Here is a 21919-nt window from a genome sequence, read left to right as displayed (position 1 = left end):
CGCCCAAATCGGGTGTCGTTGTCAAAATACAAAATACTACTAGATTAAACAAAAATGTTGTTGCTAAGTAAAAAAATTCTTCTAATACTTTATTTAATCTGACTCATTTATATTGGCAATTCAGACGTATATTACACATTTTAAAGTAGAAGACTTTAAAATGATATCGCCAATATTTATGAGTTGCGTTCCTGGGACGACTTTATTAAAAGATAGTTCATTCGATTACATGAAATCAATCCCAACTCAGAATATCCGTCACAAAAAAATCATAGCATGTGATCTGTCTTTAAAAAGACAACCAAATGCAACGATGACAGTAAAATTCTCGAGTTAGAGATTCCATAGTAAATCACGAGGGAAAACCAGGAAAAAACCTCGTAATACTATCCTGGTTTTCCCTCGTGATTTACTATGGAATCTCTAATGCGAGAATTTTACTGTCATCGTTGCATTTGGTTGTCTTTTTAAAGACAGATCACATGCTATGATTTTTTTGTGACGGATATTCTTGAGTTGGGATTGATTTCATGTAATCGAATGAACTATCTTTTAATAAAGTCGTCCCAGGAACGCAACTCATAAATATTAACGATATCATTTTAAAGTCTTCTACTTTAAAATGTATAATATACGTCTGAATTGCCAATATAAATGAGTCAGATCAAATAAATTATTAGAAAAATTTTTTACTTAGCAACAACATTTTTGTTTAATTAGTAGCACTTTGTATTTTGACAACGACACCCGATTTGGGCGTCGAAACGTTAATAAAATTATTTTTTCAATTTAATTGTGGCTTATTTCCCATCTAAATAGTTAATCATAAAAATGCCACAAGGAAATAGCTTCAGAACAACAACATATCGGGACAATATGCCCGGTTAAGCATATGGAAAAATGTATATTAGACGTACATACGCTAATAGAGCTGAAGTACTGCGGAAAACGAGCAGGAATAAGATAAGAGTCTTCCGCCTTTAGCCTTCCTTTTTAGACATGATTCAGTTAAGGGACATCTGCACAGAATGAGGCTGTTTTATGTGAACTTAAAGTACAGACTCTGTAGCAGGCAACCTGAAACAGTCAACCATATCTGTCATCACTGCGAGTCATTACATCGCAGGTGGTAAACACTTTTTGGGAACTATCAAAGGACTCCACAACCATATGGTACCCATCCAGTATGTGTTGAAATTAATTACTCTGGAATTAGATTGAACCGAGAGATCAATATTCATCTGACATTGACCTTCACAAGCAAATAAATAATCGAGCAATGTCAAATAAACACATGCGTTGAGAGACCCCATAGCATTGCAAAAGACACGGTTATATTTACAAATAAACTTACGTGCATAGAAATCGGCCAACTTAAAAATTTGGTCATTTTTGATGAGTCATATTTCCTAAACCTGTTGGCCGATTTAAGTGATTTCTTGAACATGTTATAGCCCGATTCTTTAACAATACCACTGCAATAATACTGTTGCTAAAGAGATAAATTTTTCATTGTATACCGGGTGTACCAATCAAACTGTGTTTTTTCCTCAAAGATTACATCACCCTGTGGAATATTCTAGCATATATAAAATACTGAAATGAAAACCCAACTATAGCCTCTGGTTTTCTGTTTTTTGATTAATTCATTTATGTTGGATAATAAAAAAGTTAGGTACTTTAACAACTAGACATGTTCTTCATCAACACACGGTGTTTCTAAATAAGTGCGAAAAACATTAAGGGGTAATTCTGCATGAAAAAATAATGACAGTTAACTTGATAATTGAATTTTTTCTTACAAACTGACGATTTATTAATTGCTTTAAAACCAGTTGAAATATGCAAATAAAATTTGGTAGGTTTTAAGAGATAGTTATTGCGGATTTTTATGACCGATCATATTACCCGTATGTACGCCAATGGTGAATATTAAATTCTTAATTTTGTGTCAAAAAATCCGCAATAACTATCTCTTAAAACCTACCAAATTTCATTATCATATCTCAACTGGTTTTAAAGCAATAAATAAATCGTCAGTTTGTAAGAAAAAATTCAACATCCCGTATCTCGGAAACGAAACATTTGCGGACATACGTTTATAAAGTCAACTGTCATTATTTTTTCATGCAGAATTACACTTTAAAGTTTGTCGCACTTATTTAGAAACGCCGTGTATTGATGAAGAACATGTCTAGTTGTTAAAGTACCTAACTTTTTTACTATTCAACATAAACGAGTGAATAAAAAAACATAATGTTAAGAAAACCTGAGGCTAAAGTTGGGTTTTAATTTCAGTATTTTATAAATGCTACAATATTCCACAGGGTGATGCGAACTTTGAGAAAAAAACACAGTTTGATTGGTACACCCGGTATAAAATTAAAATTTACCTGTTTAGCAACAATATTATTACAGTGGTATTGTTAAAGAATCGGGCTATAACATGTTCAAAAAATCACTTAAATCAGTCAATAGGTTTAGAAAATATGAGATATCAAAAATGACCAAATTTTTAAGTGGGCCGATTTCTATGCACGTAAGTTTAGTTATACGTTATACATAAATATTGAGTACAACAATTAATTATTGTATTTGTTACGAGCCGACATGTAGTTTATTCCGTTCAGTAGAATTGTTAACTTAGTAATCTTGATCTAACCAGTTCGTTTATCATTACATACCTTTAACAAGTTAATATAATATTTTTAGAAACAGTTGCATTTTATTATCAAATCAGTTGCAAAACTTATTACCCAAGGACCACAACACATGGTCGTACCTATGAACGAGAATATTTTAATTTGAATTACCTGATAGTACCGCAGCAATCAGCAGTACTATAAATGAACCAGAGAAGAGGCCCACTTTAAATGTAGTCCATGGTGACTGTTGTTCTCCTAGAGGAGGAACTCTCAACCTCTTCATCGCCTTTTGTCTGTCGCCTCCTTCTAGTTCATTGGTAACTGAATTTTCTGTGTCGTTTATCAATTTGTCTATGTCCTTATTCGTGAAAAAGTGTGAAGTCTCTACATGTTCCTGTCTCCATTTTGCACCTACATCTGTTGATAATAGCTAAACATATTAAAAGTTGTTTAGACACTTTATACAAAATAATATACAGTTCACAGGTAAATAGGGAGAAGTGTACTTTTGAAGTGTAAAATGAATAATTAATAAAATTAAATTAAAATAAAATTAAGGCATGATGGTGTGTGATAATTATAGAGGCATCACTCTACTCAATATGGCATATAAAGTGTTGTCCAACGTATTGTACAAATAGGACAGTCAATGAGGGTATGTGGCTCCGAATTCTATCCTACTATATCGATTTACGTGATATTTTCATAGTAAGTAGGGAATAGCCCAAGAAACAAAGTCTACCCTATGCCGATGTGTGCTTTTGTCTTGGGGGCGGTTCCCACCCCTTCTCGGGAGTGGAAATTTTTTTGCTTAAATAACTACTGAAGTTGCTAGAGAACCTAATACTAAGCAAAAACTGTTCTATATTTTTTTTCCGAAAACTAAATACTTTTTGAGTTATTCCTGGTTGAAAATTGGCCATTTTCATTGAAACATAAAACCTTTTCAAACGGTTTTTTGCGAATACCTTAAAAACTATGCATCTAACTAAAAAAAACTATATAAAATATTTTTGTAGATTATAAAATAACAAAGAGATTTTTTCCTTTATGAATCATCTAGTTATAACACAAAAAGAGATATGGTAAGTGAAAAAAACTTGTTTTCTTGGTGCATGCTCAAATCAGTGTATTTAACTTGAAATAACAGAGAAACGGTTGATTTTAGGTGTATAATGCTACCAATAACTTTTATTGTGCTTGAAAAGACCTTTAGAATAAGCAATATTAAATGTCGATTACATTCAAACTATGCGAGATAAACTGTAAAAAATTTGATGACTAACCTACCTTAAGAAAAAAATGAGAAGTATTTTTAACCCCTCATCCACAAGAATTTAAATGCATCGTTTTCCTTCTACAATACATTTTACTATAGTGTTCTGATTGTGTTCAAAAAGTTGGGCGGGTTTAAAATAAATGGTTTTTGAGAAAAAGTAAGATCAAATTATTGAGCGCATTTTTAAATTTTCTTATAAATCTTCCTTTTTCTCCATGTAACTCGAAAATGATAAGAGATGCCAAAAAAAAAGATGCCATACAAAAATAAAGATTTCTTCTAGATAAACATTTTGATTTTATTTTTTATAACAGTATCTCTTATCATTTTCAAGTTACATGGAGAAAACGAAGATTTTTAAGAAAATTTAAATATGCGCTCTATAATTTGATCTTATTTTTTTCAAAAACCATTATTTTAAACCCGCTCAACTTTTTGAAAATAAAAATGACACTGTAGTAAAATGTATTGTAGAAGGAAAACGATGCATTTAAATTCTTGTGGGTGAGGGGTTAAATATACTTCTCAATTTTTTTTTCTTCAAATTCGTTAGTCATCAATTTTTTGCAGCATATCTCGCTTAGTTTGAATGTAATCGACATTTAATATTGCTTATTTGAAAGGACTTTTGAAACACAATAAAAGGTATTGGTAGCATTATATACATAAAATCGACCGTTTCTCTATTATTTCAAGTTGAATACACTGCTTTGATCATGCACCAAAAAAAAAACAAACTCTTTTTACCTACCTCTACTCTTTTTGTGTTATGATAACTAGAAGATTGAAGAAGGAACGAATCTCTTTGTTTTTTATGAGCTACAAAAATGTTTTATATAATTTTTTTTAGTTAGATGCATTGTCTTTAAGGTACTCGCAAAAAACCGTTTGAAAAGGTGATATATTTCAATGAAAATGGCCAATTTTCAACCACGAATAACTCAAAAAGTAATGTTTTCGAAAAAAAAAATTATAGAACAGTTTTTGCTTAGAATTGGGTTCTCTAACAACTTCCGTAGTTGTTTAACCAAAAAATTTTCCACCCCCGAGAAAGGGTGGGAACCGCCCCCAAGACAAAAGCACACATCGGCATAGGATAGACTTTGAATAAGGAGATATTTTCAGGCTGTTCCTAAAATTTCATTAAAATCCATGCAGTAGGATAGAATTTGGAGGTAATAACCTGTTCTTGCTCTCATTGACTGCCCTAAAAAGACTTCTCTCCTACGCTGAAAAAATAGTAGGAGGATATCAGTGCGGTTCCGTCCTAATAAATCAACAACGGACCAGATATTTTGAGTGAGGCAGATCCTTGAAAAAACCCTAGAGTTCGGCGTCGACACCCACCACATATTCGTGGACTTCAAAGCCGCCTACGGCTCAGTTAATAGAGGTAAACTTCTACTTGCTATGGTAGAATTTCAAATACCGCTTCAACTTGTCCAATTAACTGAACTTGCGCTCACAGGAGCAGAGGGCATGGTAAAAATCCAAAACGATTTCTCAAGACCCTTCCATTGCAAAAATGGACTAAGACAGGGTGATGGACTATCGTGTCTCTTATTTAACCTAGCATTAGAAAAAATAATTCGAGAGTATCAAATGAATACGAATGGTACTATCTTTAACAAATCAGTACAAATTGTCGGATACGCAGATGACATAGACATCATAGGTAGAACTAAAGAATCTCTGACTGAAGCATTTCGGTCGTTAAGAGCATCTGCACAGAGAATGGGGCTAAATATAAATGTTCAAAAGACCAAATATATGTGTTGCACTAGGCTTGATTGAAGAAGGGTACCTAAATAAATTATTTATTAAAATTGTATATCGTAATTTTTCTCATACTTTTTCTATACTTTATATAAGTATTATGGGTTATAAATGGGTTATATATGAAGAATAATAATTGACGACCTAGAACTGGAAGGTGTCGACACCTTCATATACTTAGGCTCGCTGCTAAATAGAGATAACAATGTCAGTGAAGAAACTAAAAGAAGAATAGTGCTCGCCAATAAGTGCTACTATAGTACGATAGAATTGATTCAAAAAATGACGTAATCCAGACATCCAAAGTGAAAGTTATCCTCCAACACCAAATTGTTCTATACAGGGTGTCCCGGAAAATAGTGCGTTCCTTTAAGGTATGGAGAGAATACACAATTTAGAACAAAAAAGTCCTATACCATTTTTTTCTAAAGTTAACAATTTCCAAAAAAAAAGATAACATTGTTTTCCATATACCTGTATTTTAATTTTTGGAAATTTTAATAAACTGGCAACATCGTACGCACTACGGAATAATAACAGATAAGAACTCGTTTGTGATTTACAGTATTTAAAACAATCCAACCTAATAGTAGGTATTTATTTACTATTTGTTTACTAAAATTATTTTCTTTTGAAATGTATTGAAATACCTATTGCATAATTTTTAACGATTTACACATCTTTTAACTGAACTAGTATTATGTATTTACTAAGGTTTAAATGTGTTGAATGCTGAGTATTGCTGAGGGCTTTAACTAAATTACATAGTTTATAGTGGAACTTAAATACCCCAGATAATGTCTCAGTAATTTGTTTACTTGTGAACTGAAATAATTAAGTTGTACTTACTTGAAAATAATTATTATACCGAATAGATGTTCCAGGTAACCCACAAAACATTTTGAAAGAAATTAATTATAGTATGCCTCTCCATTTAGTGATCTGCCATAAATAATCAACGTAATAACATAATAGGTAATACACTCACGATTCGAAAACATTTTCGACATTGACACTAAACAAACAGGATTCTTTAAAACTATCTGTTTACTATCTGTCTTCTATCTATTTACATGGGACTGTCTATGCTTAAATTTGCGTACCGCACATAGTTGTCAGATTTAAATTTGAATACCAAAATGCATTTTAATTTTTTGGTCAAACGGTTGCATTTAGAAAAAAATGTTATAAGAGTTTTTTGTTCTACATGGTGCCTTTTACCTATACCTTTAAGGAACGCACTATTTTCCGGGACACCCTGTATAGTCCATATAATGTTCAGAAAAAAGTCACACCTTTTTGAGCGTCGGGTTTGGGGGGAAGAGGGGGAGAAGTCGGTAAATTCGTAGTTTTTTACGTTTTTCGTCAATATTTCTAAAACTATGAGGTTTAGCATGAACAACCTTCCATACAAAAATGTTCTACATTAAATTTTAAATAAAAAAGGCCCTATACACAATCCTTCTAAAATGAACGGTTCCAAAGTTACGGAGGTAGTATAGTATAATTGGTCCAAAAAAGGCCTAACCCAGGCATCCAAAGTAAAAATTTTCCTCCAACACCAAATTGTTCTATATGGTCCACATATTGTTCAGTAAAAAGTTACACCATTTTGAGCGTCCGGTTTGGGGGGGAGATGGGGGAGAAGTCGGTAAATTAATAGTTTCTTTACGGTTTTCGTCAATATTTCTAAAACTATGTTTAAGCGTAAATACAAAAACGTTCTACATAAAATTTAAAACAAAAATGGTCCTATCCATAATTGTTATAAAATCAACGGTTACAGAGTTACGGAGGGTGAAATGTGGAGGTTTTCCATACTTTTTATATTTTTTGGGCAATTGATGATGATTTTGGGTGGTGAGGTTGACGTTTCTTCAAGGGCTTATCACTAACATACCATAGGCCACTAAAATAGCAAATCCTGTTAAAGAAAATTTCTTTTAATCAGTAAAAATATTATAAATTGCCCAAAAAAATATAAAAAGTATCGAAAACCTCCACTTTTCACCCTCCGTAGCTCTGGAATCGTTGATTCTATAACAATTAAGTATAGGACCTTTTATGTTTTAAATTTGATGTAGAACATTGTTTACGCTAACGCATATTTTTAGAAATATTGACGAAGAACATAAAAAACTACTACTTTACCGATTTCTCCCCCATCTCCCCCCCCCCAAACCGGACGCTCAAAATGGTGTAACTTTTTACTGAACAATATCTGGACCATATAGAACAATTTGGTGTTGGAGGAAAACTTTTACTTTTAATGTCTGGGTTAGGCCTTTTTTGGACCAATTATACTATACTACCTCCGTAACTTTGGAACCGTTCATTTTAGAAGGATTATGCATAGGGCCTTTTTTGTTTCAAATTTAATGTAGAACATTTTTGTATGGAAGGCTGTTCATGCTAAACCGCATAGTTTTAGAACTATTGACGAAAAACTTAAAAAACTACGAATTTACCGATTTCTCCCCCCTCTCCCCCCAAACCCGACGCTCAAAATGGTGTGACTTTTTTCTGAACATTATGTGGACCATATAGAACAATTTGGTGTTGGAGGATAACTTTCACTTTGGATGTCTGGGTTTGGATCTAGTTATACCATACTACTATGGCTTAAGAAGACAGATGGCCCCAAAAATACCTAGAAAAATTAAATTGACTGTCTACAAAACACTAATACGACCAGTGCTAACATATGACTCAGAAACTTGGTCAATTACTCAGAATGACCAAGAACTGCTCAAACGTTTTGAGCGAAAAATCCTAAGACGAATATATGGTGGCATAAAAGAACAAGGTTTGTGGCGCAGGCGTTACAACTTTGAGTTGTATAGAAGTTTTGGAGAACCTGAGGTTGTACAATTCATTAAGGTAGCATGCCTTAGAATAGAATAGAATAGAAATATGCTTTATTGCCATGAAAAATTTTACAATTTTATCGACAAAGCTTATAAATAGTAAAAAAAAAACAAAACAGTAACAATCCAATTTACTAAAATTACATAAATCGTCAATAAGTTAAATAATCGCCTTAGATGGATAGGTCATGTAACAAGGCGAGAGGAAGATGCCACAGTCAGAAAAGTTTTTGACAGCAAAGGGCCGATAGGACAACGAACAAGCGGAAGACCGAGACTTAGGTACCAAGACAACATAGAAACTGATTTTAAATCTATTGGAATTAGAACATGGAGAAGAGTTGCCAGAGACAGGGGCGAATGGAGGATTGTTCTGAAGACTTTAGCTCATAAAGAGCTGTAACGCCACTGATGATGATGAAAATAAATAATTCCTAGCTGAGCGCTTTCGGCTTATAAAGCCATCTTCAGAGCTATGCTACAATAAAAAGGTCTCTAATGAATAATTGATCATAGAATTCAAAAGTTTAACTTACGTCAAAAAGTTCAAAATACCACTATAAAGAGAGATGGATCCCATGTACGATATAAAAATACTTCTATTTCTTATGCAGTTTTTTTAATGATGGAAAAAAACCTTGTATGTCTGTTGAAAAAAGTGCTCAATTTTGTAACCGGAAAAGTTAAAAACATCAAATACGAGCACAAAGGACTTTCACACAAAATTAAAATTACATATAACGAATATTTGATCATGGTAAGGTCAAGAAACCTTACCATCTGAAGTGTACGGTGTCAGCATGCAGAATGGTGGCATGATGGAGGATTTTAATGACAGCCGACACAGACAGGGTGTGCTCGTTAAGGTGCTTTCACTTTTTTCTCATATCAAGTGACAGTTGACAGTTATTGTAGCATAGCTCTGAAGATGGCTTTATAAGCCGAAAGCGCTCAGCTAGGAATTATTTATTTTACACACTTAAAAAGTACACTTCTCCCTGTTTACCTGTAGTCATAAGTGTGTACAAAAACTATTTCAGTCTTTACATTAATATACAGATCGCTCAAAGTAGATGCTCTTCTGATACTCCTTCAGAATATGCATTGAATAGCATAGAAAACGACGTTCATTTCAGTTTAACTTTACTAAAAATGTCCACTTTTAACCCATTTGCTGCCGATCACGCGCGTGATGTGGTTACTTCAGTCAGGTGCCGTTCACGCGCCAGCGAGTGATACGGTTACTTCAGTTAGGTGCCGTTCAACAAAACGGCTCCTACCCGAGTTCCATCCTCTTCGGTCGGCAGCGAATGGGTTAAGAGAGTTCTTTTGATATTACTAGTGAACATCCTGGGTTAGTAGTAAAGCTACTTTGAGAGAGCTGTAACCGTAATAAACTACTCGAAAAATAAAAAAAATAAAATTAATTCGATGGATTCCGTCCACAAAAAGGGAAAAACATCTATGTAATAACTATAAAGAATAAAAAACCGCTGAACGCCTTAAAAATGAGTGGCGCATATAATATTCCAGGTACAAAAGATCTGATATGAATATTACGTGGTGCCCAAATGTATTTTCATTTTGATGTAAAACAAAATTCTAGTTTTATTTTAAAAGATTTTTCCATAATATTTGCTAAATTTGAAGTAAACGCGCCATAAAAGAGTAACTTTGATACAGTTTGAATTTTTAAACTCTTTTGTGGCGCGTTTACTTCAAATTTAGCAAATATTATGGAAAAATCTTTTAAAATAAAACTAGAATTTTGTTTTAAATCAAAATGAAAATACATTTTCGCGCCACGTAATATTCATATCAGATCTTTTGTAGCTGGAATATTGTATGCGCCACTCATTTTTAAGGCATTTAGCGGTTTTTTATTCTTGTATCAGGAGTTTTTCAAAGTTATTTATAAATTAAATGTATGAAGTTGAATGCAATGTTCCTCTATTACTCGTTAAGCTTTATAAATGGTCACCTTTGTTGCATTATCTCTCCAATGATCTAGTGTCCATCGAGTGTACACTAGATTTTGAGATGAGCGGTAAATGAAGTCGGATTGCCCGTTGCCAGATCAAATTTAGCGTCGTAATCACTACAACTACATAAACCATTTCGGGAATAATCGTTAATTGGATTATACTTTTGTAGCTTAATAACTTCTAAAAGGCTTAACCGATTTTGATCAGTAAACATGAGTTTGAAACGTATTTACCAGTAGTATCTGATGGATCTAAGTATGATAACTGAAGCTATTACAGGAATTATTGAGCTTGAGAAACCGTTTTTCCCGTAGGAAATAGATTTTATCATACTTATGAAGCCTATAACTTAAAAATTCGAATTTTCCCGGATATAACGTATACACCGTTAGATTCGTCTAGAGTCCTTCTACAAACGCTCAGTTATTGGCGCAATTCGTAGGTTGAAATTTTGAGTAATTGTCGAAAAACCAAAATTTTAAAAGTATAGTTTTTTAGTTTTTCGGCTATACTGAGCCGTGTGTATGTCTGATCCTGACGGCTTAGACACCATTTGAAAGCTTAACTCAACGCTATTGATTTGGTGTATTTGCGGTTCTCCTGTCTCTTCTTGATCCGAAGATATATACCCCCAAAAATATGCCGTTTTGTACCTACCAAGTCCTCTAGCTGGCTTATGGGTGGTCAAAAGTCATAAACTACACCGGTTCTGAATCGACCCGAAAAAAAAATTCAAATCGGTTTAACTTTCAAACACACATACATATCCACAAACATTTTCCCTTTTTTAAATAAACATTGAGTCATACTTCTGAGCTCGGTAACTTTTGAATGGTAAAACCGATTTTCAAAATTAGACATGCGTTGGAAAGGTAATGATCTACTATTAGAAGCCGCAAAGGTCGGACTTCAATTTTTGAAGTTTTTGGGAGTTTTGGAGACGAGAACGAAAAACAGACCCTAAATAGAAAGGGCCGTAAAATCCACACCCTTGGACTAAAATGGATGGTTGACATATGAATGGGTGAGTCTTTTCCTGAACTTTAAGATGGGATCAGTCAGATTTAGAAAATCGAAAATTTCGTGTATATATAGTGACAGTGTCGCGTGTAGGGGGTGTTGGTGTGCGCCACTGGCGAGAACTGCCGTTCTCTGGTAATAGGAATATCATTAATTCATACAACCTACAAAGGTTGTGTCGATTATCCTACTGCGAAGATTAATTTCATATGCAGAAGAAATAATAGGTGATTACCAGTGTGGCTTACGACCGGGATGGTCAACAATCCTTATCTTGCGCCAAATTTTAGAAAAGGGGTTAGGAATATAACAAAGATGTACATAAAATGTTTGTAGATTTTAAACAAGGGTTGATTCTTTAAAAATGCATAAACTATGGATTATGATGGTGGAAAGGGGAGTAACCAAAAAACTGGTAGGTATAATTAGCCCAGATGTGTGTGCAGAATTCATGTGCACATCCCAGAATTGGCAGCAGTATATCAAATGAGTTTTAAATCGAAACAGGTCTAAGACTAGGCGGTCCACTTTCCCCTTTATTATTGAACGCCGCTTTAGAGCAAAAAGTCATAAAAAGCATACAAACGAGAAAACTGGAATATCTAGGCCACAAAATGAGAGGGGAAAAGTACTCCCTGCTAAGACTCATAATCCAAGGAAAAATCTCGGGAAAGAGACATGTGGGACGTAGGAGGATTTCCTGGTTGCGAAATTTAAGGGTGCAGTTCAATACAATTGCTCAGAGCTGCAGCCAACAAAGTTAAGATTGCTGTGAGGGTAGCCAACCTCCGATAGGACACGGTACTGCTAGAAGAAGAAGAACCTATAGAGCAAGCAGTTAGGAAATCACAACCAGAATAAACAAATGGCTTCACTGGCCAAGTAGCGAAGGTACCGTTAGCTTTTGCTACGATGTCGACACAATTGCACAATCTACCAGAGATGCAAAAGAATTCTTTGCCATTTTTGAAAGGAGTGCCAGGGAAATTGGACAGTCAATGAAGATACGACCAAGTACTCGATAGTTACCAAAAATCCAAGACAAAGAATTAGATCAAACATTTCGATAATCAATACACTTTCGGAGTTGCCAAAGAGTTAAAATACTTAAGAGCAGCAATATCAGCCGAAATCAGTTATGAAAAAGATGTAGCAGCTAGAATCTTGTCAGGAAATAGAGCGTATTACTTCCTAGCGACTCTATTTAAATCAAAATTGCTCTCAAAGACAGCTAAAAGAAAAGTATATAAACCTAGTTAGCTCAGTGCCTCTAAACAGTGCTCTGAAGAGGGTAAGGCTTAAGCCGAAATACGTATACGTATAAGTACAGAGTAAATGCCCTATTTGTAATCAAATCTGAATCAGCTTTATAGACCAGGGCTCATCTGTAAAAATATTAGCACATTTGGACGTTGAGAGGTGACTCAAATTTTTTTGCAGAAATTGCTTGAAAATAAATCAAATAATAATATTTGAGTTATCCTCCCTCTCAAAAAGGTCCGGAACATTGTTTAAATAATCAAAATGTCAAAAAATGAAGGAAAAATTCGATTTTTTTCTTCGTTTTTTTATTATAACTTATAAAGTATTCATTTCCGAGAAAAGTTGTACTGACATAAAAGTTGCGTAATTAAATTTCCTACAATATAGAATTGGTTAAGAATTTAAAAAATAGTCACCCTTTTTGCAAAATAGCAATAATTGCGAAAAAACCATATAAAAACAAGTATTCGCATTTTACGTTTTTCAACCATTTATGCTACACTCAGGATCTTCATATTTCACCCAGAAAAACTTTATGATACAGTAAAATAATACTGTAAATGTCATTAAGATCGGTTTAATAGATTTTGCAAAATAAATTTTGCAATCCAGCTTTCGCAAAAAAAATTCATTTTTTTCAAAATGTTACAGGACTGAAAATAAAGCAGATAGCAAGTTGAAATTTTTTTGCTTATAGAAGTGTACTGTACCTTTCATTTGCAATTTTGCAAAATTAAAATCGATTAACTACCACGGTGTCAGGAATTTTTTTAAATAAACATATATTATTGGTGCTACGCGCAGGACAGCGGATAGTTTGCTCTTATTGGGCATTCCAATGACCTTTGATAATGATTGATACATTTTAATTTTTATTACATTTCGGTATAAATAAATAAATTTCTTTATTGCAAAATAAAAACACATACTCTATCCTTTGAAATAACACTTTTATTAGCAAAAACTTTATTGTTTATATATTTTAACTTAGAGAATAAAAGTTTATTATTTTTAAACATATGCAATTGTTTAAACAATATTTCACAAACAATAATAAAATTAGTTTGATTTTTGTGGAATTAAAATATTAAAATACAACAAAATATAGAGTAAGAAAATAATATATTAGATAAAGATTAGAAGAAATTTTGGTGGAAATCAACTTGTGTGAATCAAACACCGCTGTCCTGCGCGTAGCACCAAAAATTAATGTTTATTTAAAAAATTTCCTGACGCCGTGGTAATTAATCTATTTTATTTTGCAAATTGCAAATGAAAGGTACAGTTCACTTCTATAAGCAAAAAAAATTTCAACTTGCTATCTGCTTTATTTTCAGTCCTGTAACATTTTGAAAAAATGATTTTTTTTTGCGAAAGCTGGATTGCAAAATTTATTTTGCAAAATCTATTGAACCGATCTTAATAGAATTTACAGTATTATTTTACTGTATCATAAAGTTTTTCTGGGTGAAATATGAAGGTCCTAAGTATAGCATAAATAGTTGAAAAACGTAAAATGCGAATACTTGTTTTTGTATTGTTTTTTCGCAATTATTGCTATTTGGCAACAAGGGTGACTATTTTTAAAAAATTTTACCAATTCTATATCGGAGGAAATTTAATTACGCAACTTTTATGTCAGTAAAACTTTTCTCGGAAATGAATACTTTTACAGTGATAATCAAAAAACGAAAAAAATATCGAATTTTTCCTTAATTTTTTGACATTTTGATTATTTAAACAATGTTCCGGACCTTTTTGAGAGGGAGGATAAGTCAAATATTATTATTTGATTTATTTTCAAGCAATTTCTGCAAAAAAAATTGAGTCACCTCTCAACGTCCATCTCAAAACAGATGCGCCCTGGACTATTATTTTTCATCGTATATAAACGTATAGTTTACCCCATAATAACGTATGGAAGAGACACTGAACCGGCGTGAAACAACAAAATTATTAGTCTTAGAACGGAAGATCATCCGAATGATCTTTGGGCTTTGGATAGCGAGATAACAGGAGAGTGGAGACAAAGACTCAACTAGGAACTCAAAGCACTATATGGAGTAGAAAACATAGTATGATACATCCAGGCAAATCGCTAAGACGGGCAAACATATACATAAACTAACAACGAATGATAAAAGACTACTAAACAAAACTTTCTGGGAAACGCTCGATGACAGAAGGTCAGTTAGTCGCCCAAGACAAAGAGGGAAGGATACAGCAGAAGGATACAGTTGGGTGCTGTATTCTTTGGATACAGTAACGAGAGATCTACGTAAGATGGGCGTGCAACAATGGGATATGATTGCGCAAGAGTGGAAGAAAATAGTAAACTCGACCAAGACTCACATAGAGTTGTAGACCAAAGAAGAAGAAAGGCGATGGAATATATATTACATTAAAAACTTATATTAGGATTAAGAACTAAAAAAAATTAATAAATTTATCGACCTACTAACTGGTAATAAGTAAAAACAAATTAAAGCAAAAAGTGTTAGTCCAGGAAACGAAGCTTTTCACTCGCAATTTTTACAGAATGGATCGATTTGCTTGAAAAGTTGAGAATAAGTAGTAGATAGTCCAAAGATCCAAATCTATATAATGCCGAAAGGCGCTTTTACCATGGGGGTAGTTGCGACCCCATCTCGGGGGTTGAAATTTTTTATTATATTTTGACCGCAAAAGTTGATAAAAACATTAATTTTAAGCAAAAAATGTTCTATACATTTTTTTGATAAAATTAATAGTTTTCGATTTATTCGCTATCGAAAGTGTTAGTTTTATATCGAAAAAAATCAATGTTTTCGATATTATACTCATTTACGATTAACTGAATTTTTGCCGTAGAAAAATTTATTTCAAACCAGGTTCTTGGGAATTAAATAACCTACAATTTCATATTTAAACATTTTTTCGTATCTCTGATGCTAATCTTTCTATTCTGAAGAAAATGGTATTTTTTACCAAACTACAAAAATTCGTTATTCGCTTTTAACTCCAGTTTTTTTTAAACTAATCATTCTAAGCCAGTTAAACTTCTGGAATCTATTACTAATACATAAATAAAGAAGAAATAAGGCCAATGGCAAAAGACATCGATAACTTACATTATTATGCTTCCAATTGGATATCTCCTTTTTTTTTCAAAAAAATATTTTGATTTTTTAACCGTAACGTTTTATTTTTTATCCTAGAAAGTTTGGTAAAAAAGAATTTTGTAGGTTTTTACAAGATCTATAAGCCTATTAATATCTATTAAATCCTTTTAAAACCCTCAGTCGCAAAAAGAGGTGACTTTGAAAGGGTTGGTAAAGGTGGTTTTTGCATGTTATTACAAGTTTTAATTGTCAATACCTCACTCAATTTTTGCCGTATAAAAAATTTTTGCAAACCAAGATCTTGGGAATTAAATAAGCTACAATTTTATATTTTAATATTTTTTCGTATCTTCGATGCTAATCCTTCTATTCTGAAGAAAAGGCATTTTTTGCCAAACTACAAAAATTCGTTATTCGGTTTTAATTCCATTTTTTTTAATTAATATTTCTAAGCCGGTCAAACCTCTAGAATCTATTAATAGTATATAAATAAAGAAGAGCAAATAAAGTCAATGACCAATTTTAATTAGGGTGGTGAGTAGGGGAAAGTTTCCGATCACTTTTTCACTGAAAAAATAGGGACTGACATTATTTTTATTATGTCACTTAATTTTTGAGCTAGAGACTATTTTTTTATTTCTGGTGATAGATATTTTTAAATACTTTAAATTAGTTTGAACAAATTATCCTCGAAAAATGCATAGTTTTCCCGTATTTTGACTTTGAAACTACAATATTTACCATTTGACGGAGAAGAGCTAAAATATAATAAAGTATAGCTCGATTAGTCCAGAAAGCCACTGCGCATCCGCTAGGAAAAATATTCTAATTCGGATTCTTTGCACAATCTTACTCAAAAAGGACTCCTTTTAACAAATTTGCATGTTGCCAGGACCAAAAAGTGGTCAAAAATTTTTTAAACGTTTTTTTTTGTTTTTTTCCTAAAATTATTTTTTTTGCACGGAAAAAAGTTTTTTTAGGTTTTTTGGATCATTCCAAAGAGAAAAGGTCTTTAGTGACTTTTCTCTAAAAATGATAGTTTTTGACATATAAGCGATTAAAAATTGAAAAATTGCGAAATCGGCCATTTTTATCCCTCAAAAACTATGCGAAAAGCTGAAAATTTGAATGTTGCCAAGGTAGGTAGATATTCTTTAAACATCGATTGATGAAATTCCGAAGAGTTCTTTCCAATAGAATATTTAAAACTCCTTTGTTTTTTAATTGCTAATCAAGCGTGCACGACACTATTTTCCACCGACAGTATGGTGCAAATGAAAGGAATAAATTCGTTATTTCGTAAACCGGCGACTTTAAGGAAAAATCCCGAAACAGGTCGATTTTTATTTTTAAGTTATGATATTGTGGCATATATGGTATACTAGTGACGTCATCCATCTGGACGTGATGACGTAATCGATGATTTTTTTAAATGAGAATAGGGGTCCCCAGCGAGAGCTGGGGTCTGACGTCACAGGCCACTCGTATCGTTTGCCCGTTCGGTGGGCTATTGCATTTAATGCAGTTTGCCCGTAGATAAATAATATAGTTGAAATATCTTGTTTTACTCTGTGGCAAAAATGATTTTTTCTGTGAGAGGCAAAATATTAACATTTTATCTCTGTTGACATGTATCAAAAAGTTCTTTTTTATGAAATTACTTTTGTCGTTTCTTGTGTTGAAGAACAAAGAAGAAACAAGTAACTTAAAAATAAACAAAACTTTTAGTAATAAAAGTAAGAGTAACTAAAAAGTATTGGTGCTACTATAGTATGCGGTCTACAGTCGGGTTTCTACTATAGCTTGCGGTCTACCGAGGGATGCGGTGTAAGTATAAGCTGAGATGATAAAGATATTAACTTGTAAAATTACAATAATGATTCTTCTTATTTATGCGTATTATTAACTTTGTAAAGAAGGATTTTGTTGGCTATGTACACGTTCTATCGGTACGTCTGCTAATCACCATAATCTTTTCTCAAAAGGCTTTGAACACAATAATGAAAGGCTCCAGTAGGTACTAATAAACATTACAATAAAATATAATCTTTATTATAATGCAAATTACACCGTAATCTTTTCCAGGATATACGAAATCCTTCGATTAGAGGTAGGTAGATCAAACCCACCGGGTAAACCGTATACTATAATATAATGGTACCAAACTATTGTTATAAACGGTTTAAACATGCTTATTAATAACTCTTACTTATTTGCCTTGACACCTCGCATTTCTCCAATAGAATAGCTTTCACTACTTTTTATAAAAGTAGCCACCATGAAGACATCAACGGTAGGTAAGTTAGTCAGATTGACCTTTTGAAAAACCCTCGTCCGTCATATTATGCGTTTTAAACTCTTTACAAAGTAGCACTCAACTTTATCAATTTCAGTTTAAAACTAAGCTGATTGGGGAACTACTTATTACAATATATAAGATGAACATAAATAATACCTAGGAATTTTCCATTAAAGACGATTAAACTGTAATATACCCGTGATACCTACCCTAATCGCGTTGTTTCCGACTGCTAGACCGGTTGACCGTGGCCCGTGACGTCGAACCAATAGAAGGACGTTCAAGAGCCTCCTAAGATATTTGAATTTTATAGCATTTTCAAAGCGTCGTAATTAGCGTACGGGTTAAAAATATTTGTTTTTTTTTTCGCATGCAAGCGTTTTAAGATCATGTTACCTTATGTTTTTTAATATCATTTTAATATTTAAAAATTTATGCAAGTTCCCTATTATAAGCCTTCACATTGTTTCCTAAATAAATGAACTGGACGTAACCCAGAGCGGGGACTCGGGGACCGAGCAAGCAATACAAATCGAAGATAAGTCACTAGAGATAGCGGGAATAGAGCGCTTCACGCTGGCCTGCATTTATCGGGGTAGGATTTCGTGTAGGAGTCCGGTACGCATCTAAACATTCCGTATATGTATTTGGCACCTAGGAGTTTTCTATTGGTTCTTTGGAGCACGCGGTCATATTACAACCAATACGCGGCGAGGTGCCAAACGCATATACGGAATGTTATCCGGTGCGGAATGTTAAATATTCGTAGACGGAAAAAGATAGCTTTTTATTAGTCAGTTAAAGGGAGATTGATTTTAAAATACTTGTTAATGTATTATTAAATAAAAAATAAAACAATAATTATAGTATTTGGAATGTTATTTGGTGCGAAATTCATATGCGGAATGTTAAATATTCATAGACTAAAGAAGACGACTTAAGTCAGTTAAAGAAGACTGACTGATTTTAAAATATTTTGTTAATGTATATTAAAGAAAATAAAACAATTATTACCTATATGGAATGTTATTTGATGCGAAATTTATAAATGGAATAGTATGGTATAGATTTGAGAATCTTTATTATTTCTATATTTGGATATTTCGCTTTCGCAGAATTTTTAATAACTTGCACGTGTTGTATAGTTTGTTTATATTTATGTTTCAGCTATTAAATTCTGTTATTTCTGTTGAAGTTTAGGGCTGTGTGCTACCAGACGAAAATAATCGTCTTTTTTATCTACGAACATTTAACATTCCGTATATGAATTTCGCACCAAATGGGTAACATTCCATATGCTATACTTGTTTTATTTTTATTTAATAATGAATTAACAAAATATTTTAGCTTTAACTGACTTAATAAAAAGTCGTTTTTTTAGTCTACAAATATTTAACATTCCGCATATCAATTTCGCACCAAATAACATTCCAAATACTATAATTGTTTTATTTTTATTTAATAATACATTAACAAGTATTTTAAAATCAATTTCCTTTTAACTGACTAATAAAAAGTAATCTTTTTCACTCTACGAATATTTAACATTCCGTATATGAATTTCGCACCGAATAACATTCCGTATTTGCGTTTGGCACCTTGCCGCGTATTGGTTGAAATATGACCGCGTGCCGCAAGGAACCAATAGAAAACTCCTAGGTGCCAAATACATATACGGAATGTTTAGATCCGTCCGGTACCCAGGACTCACATGATAAGCACTTTACTGTAGAACCTCAATAGCGCATCAAAGTGCTATCGGGGGCAGGGGAAGTGGATGGTCTGGATCAATGGGGCGGGGTGAAGTGATTCCTGCTTACATGAGTTAATCCTCCTCACCTCAATGAATTGTATCACCCGAATGCCATTCTCAAGGGGCAAGTCTCTCAGGCTGGGTTAATCAGTATTGCTTGCTTGCATTTACTTACGTACTTAACACATTTACTATTAAATTAAACAAATTGTATTCAAAGTAATAAGGCATTTACTATATTAATAAAACAGATTTAAAAAATATCATTAAAAGAGGAAAGGAACATTTTGGCGCCTGTCAAAATTTTCAATGTATTTTAAATGTTTAATTTTTTTCGAATCCTGAGAAAACTAATAAGTATTTTTGAAAAATTTAAACGCAGAATGAGGGATTACTTTATTGCCGAGGGCACAAAGTCCCTTAGAATGAATACAAAGTTTCGTTTGAATGAGATATTTGAAATTAAAAATCACAGTAAACTTTCTCTTAGTTTTTCACCCCTGTAACTTATTAAAATAAACATTATAGAAGTTTTCAGGGACTTTCGGCCCTCGGTAATAACGTAATCTTTCATTCTGCTTTTAATTTTTCTTCTTCTTCCTTCTTGTATGTAGGCTTTAAAGCCTGTTTCTTCTTCAATAATAGCCTCCTAAATTACTTAAGTTATCGCACCATCTTTTTCTTGGTCTGCCAATACTTCTTCGTCCATTTGGTGACTTATCTCATGCTATTCATACTATCCTTTCCTCTGCCATTCTACTAATGTGTTCGTTCCACTCCTGTTTCCGTTTTGTCACCCATCTATTTATGTCTTCTACATTGCATGATCTTCTTATGTTTTCGCTTCTCTCCCTATCCAACAGACTTTTCCCTGATATTCGTCGGAGTATTTTCATCTCTGTTGTTTCTAGTAGTCGTCTCGTTTTAGATGTGTCAGGTCTTGTCTCCGCCGTGTATGTCAATATAGGTCTAATTGCTGCTTTATAGATTCTTGCTTTTGTGTCTTGTCTTAGGTGTTTGTTCTTCCAGATTGTGTCATTAAGGGATCCCGCCGCTTTACTTGCTTTTAAGCTTTGTTGTCGTACTTCCTCTTCAACATCTCTGTAACTGGTTATATATATTCCCAGATATCTAAACCTTCATCATCATCAGCCTCTCCCAATCCACTGCTGGACATAGGTCTCCCCTGTTTGTCTCCAAAGTGTTCTATCTTGTGCTTGCTGTACCCAGTTTTTTGTTGTCCTTCGTAAGTCATCTTGCCATCGGCAAGACGTAGCAGAGGAAGACCACCAACACGATGGCAAGATGACTTATCTAAACCTTGCGTCCTGCTTTATTATTTTCCCATCAATTTCGATTTTACATCGTAGTGGGTATTTAGATGTTGTCATACATTTGGTTTTTTCTGCTGATATTATCATATTGTATTTCTTGGCTGTTGTATTTTGAAGATGTGTGTTAATCTTTGGAGATCGTCTTCTGTCTCGGCGATTCTTGCGGCGTCGTCTGCATAACATAATGTTTGGATTTCTTTGTTCCCCATTCTGTAACCATGACCTTTACGTACTGCTTCTATTATTTCGTCCATTATTATATTAAAGAGCAGTGGGCTTAATGAGTCACCTTGTCTGACTCCGCTTTATACTGGTATAAACTGCGTTAGTTTTCCATTTATCTTTGCCTTATTCGATTATGAAATAGATGTTTTCGATGGTTTGTATAATATTGATTGGTATGTTTCTTCTATACAGTAAATGTAAGACGTCTTCGACTTGGATGCGATCGAAAGCCTTTGTTAGGTCTATAAAACATGGATATGCTGGTTTATTGTACTCAATGGCCGTTTCTGTGATTTGTCTCACTACAAATATGGCGTCTACGCAGGATCTTCCAGATCTGAATCCTTGTTGTTCATCTGATAAAGTTGTTAG

General features: G+C 33.2%; 1 protein-coding gene across 1 annotated transcript in view; it reads right to left on the bottom strand.

Moving 5' to 3' along the window:
• LOC126885727 (xenotropic and polytropic retrovirus receptor 1) overlaps window positions 1–21919 on the bottom strand; it is a 61689-nt gene that overhangs the window by 37594 nt on the left and 2176 nt on the right. Inside the window, exon 3 of the mRNA XM_050652496.1 lies at window positions 2814–3075. Coding sequence (XP_050508453.1) covers window positions 2814–3075 — 262 coding nt within the window. The remainder of the gene's footprint in view (window positions 1–2813; window positions 3076–21919) is intronic.

This window comes from Diabrotica virgifera, chromosome 5 (genome assembly GCF_917563875.1).
Source record: "Diabrotica virgifera virgifera chromosome 5, PGI_DIABVI_V3a".
Taxonomy (NCBI): Eukaryota; Metazoa; Arthropoda; class Insecta; order Coleoptera; family Chrysomelidae; genus Diabrotica; species Diabrotica virgifera.
Note: the sequence above shows the minus strand (reverse complement) of the source record. Positions and strands in the feature narration are given on the sequence as shown.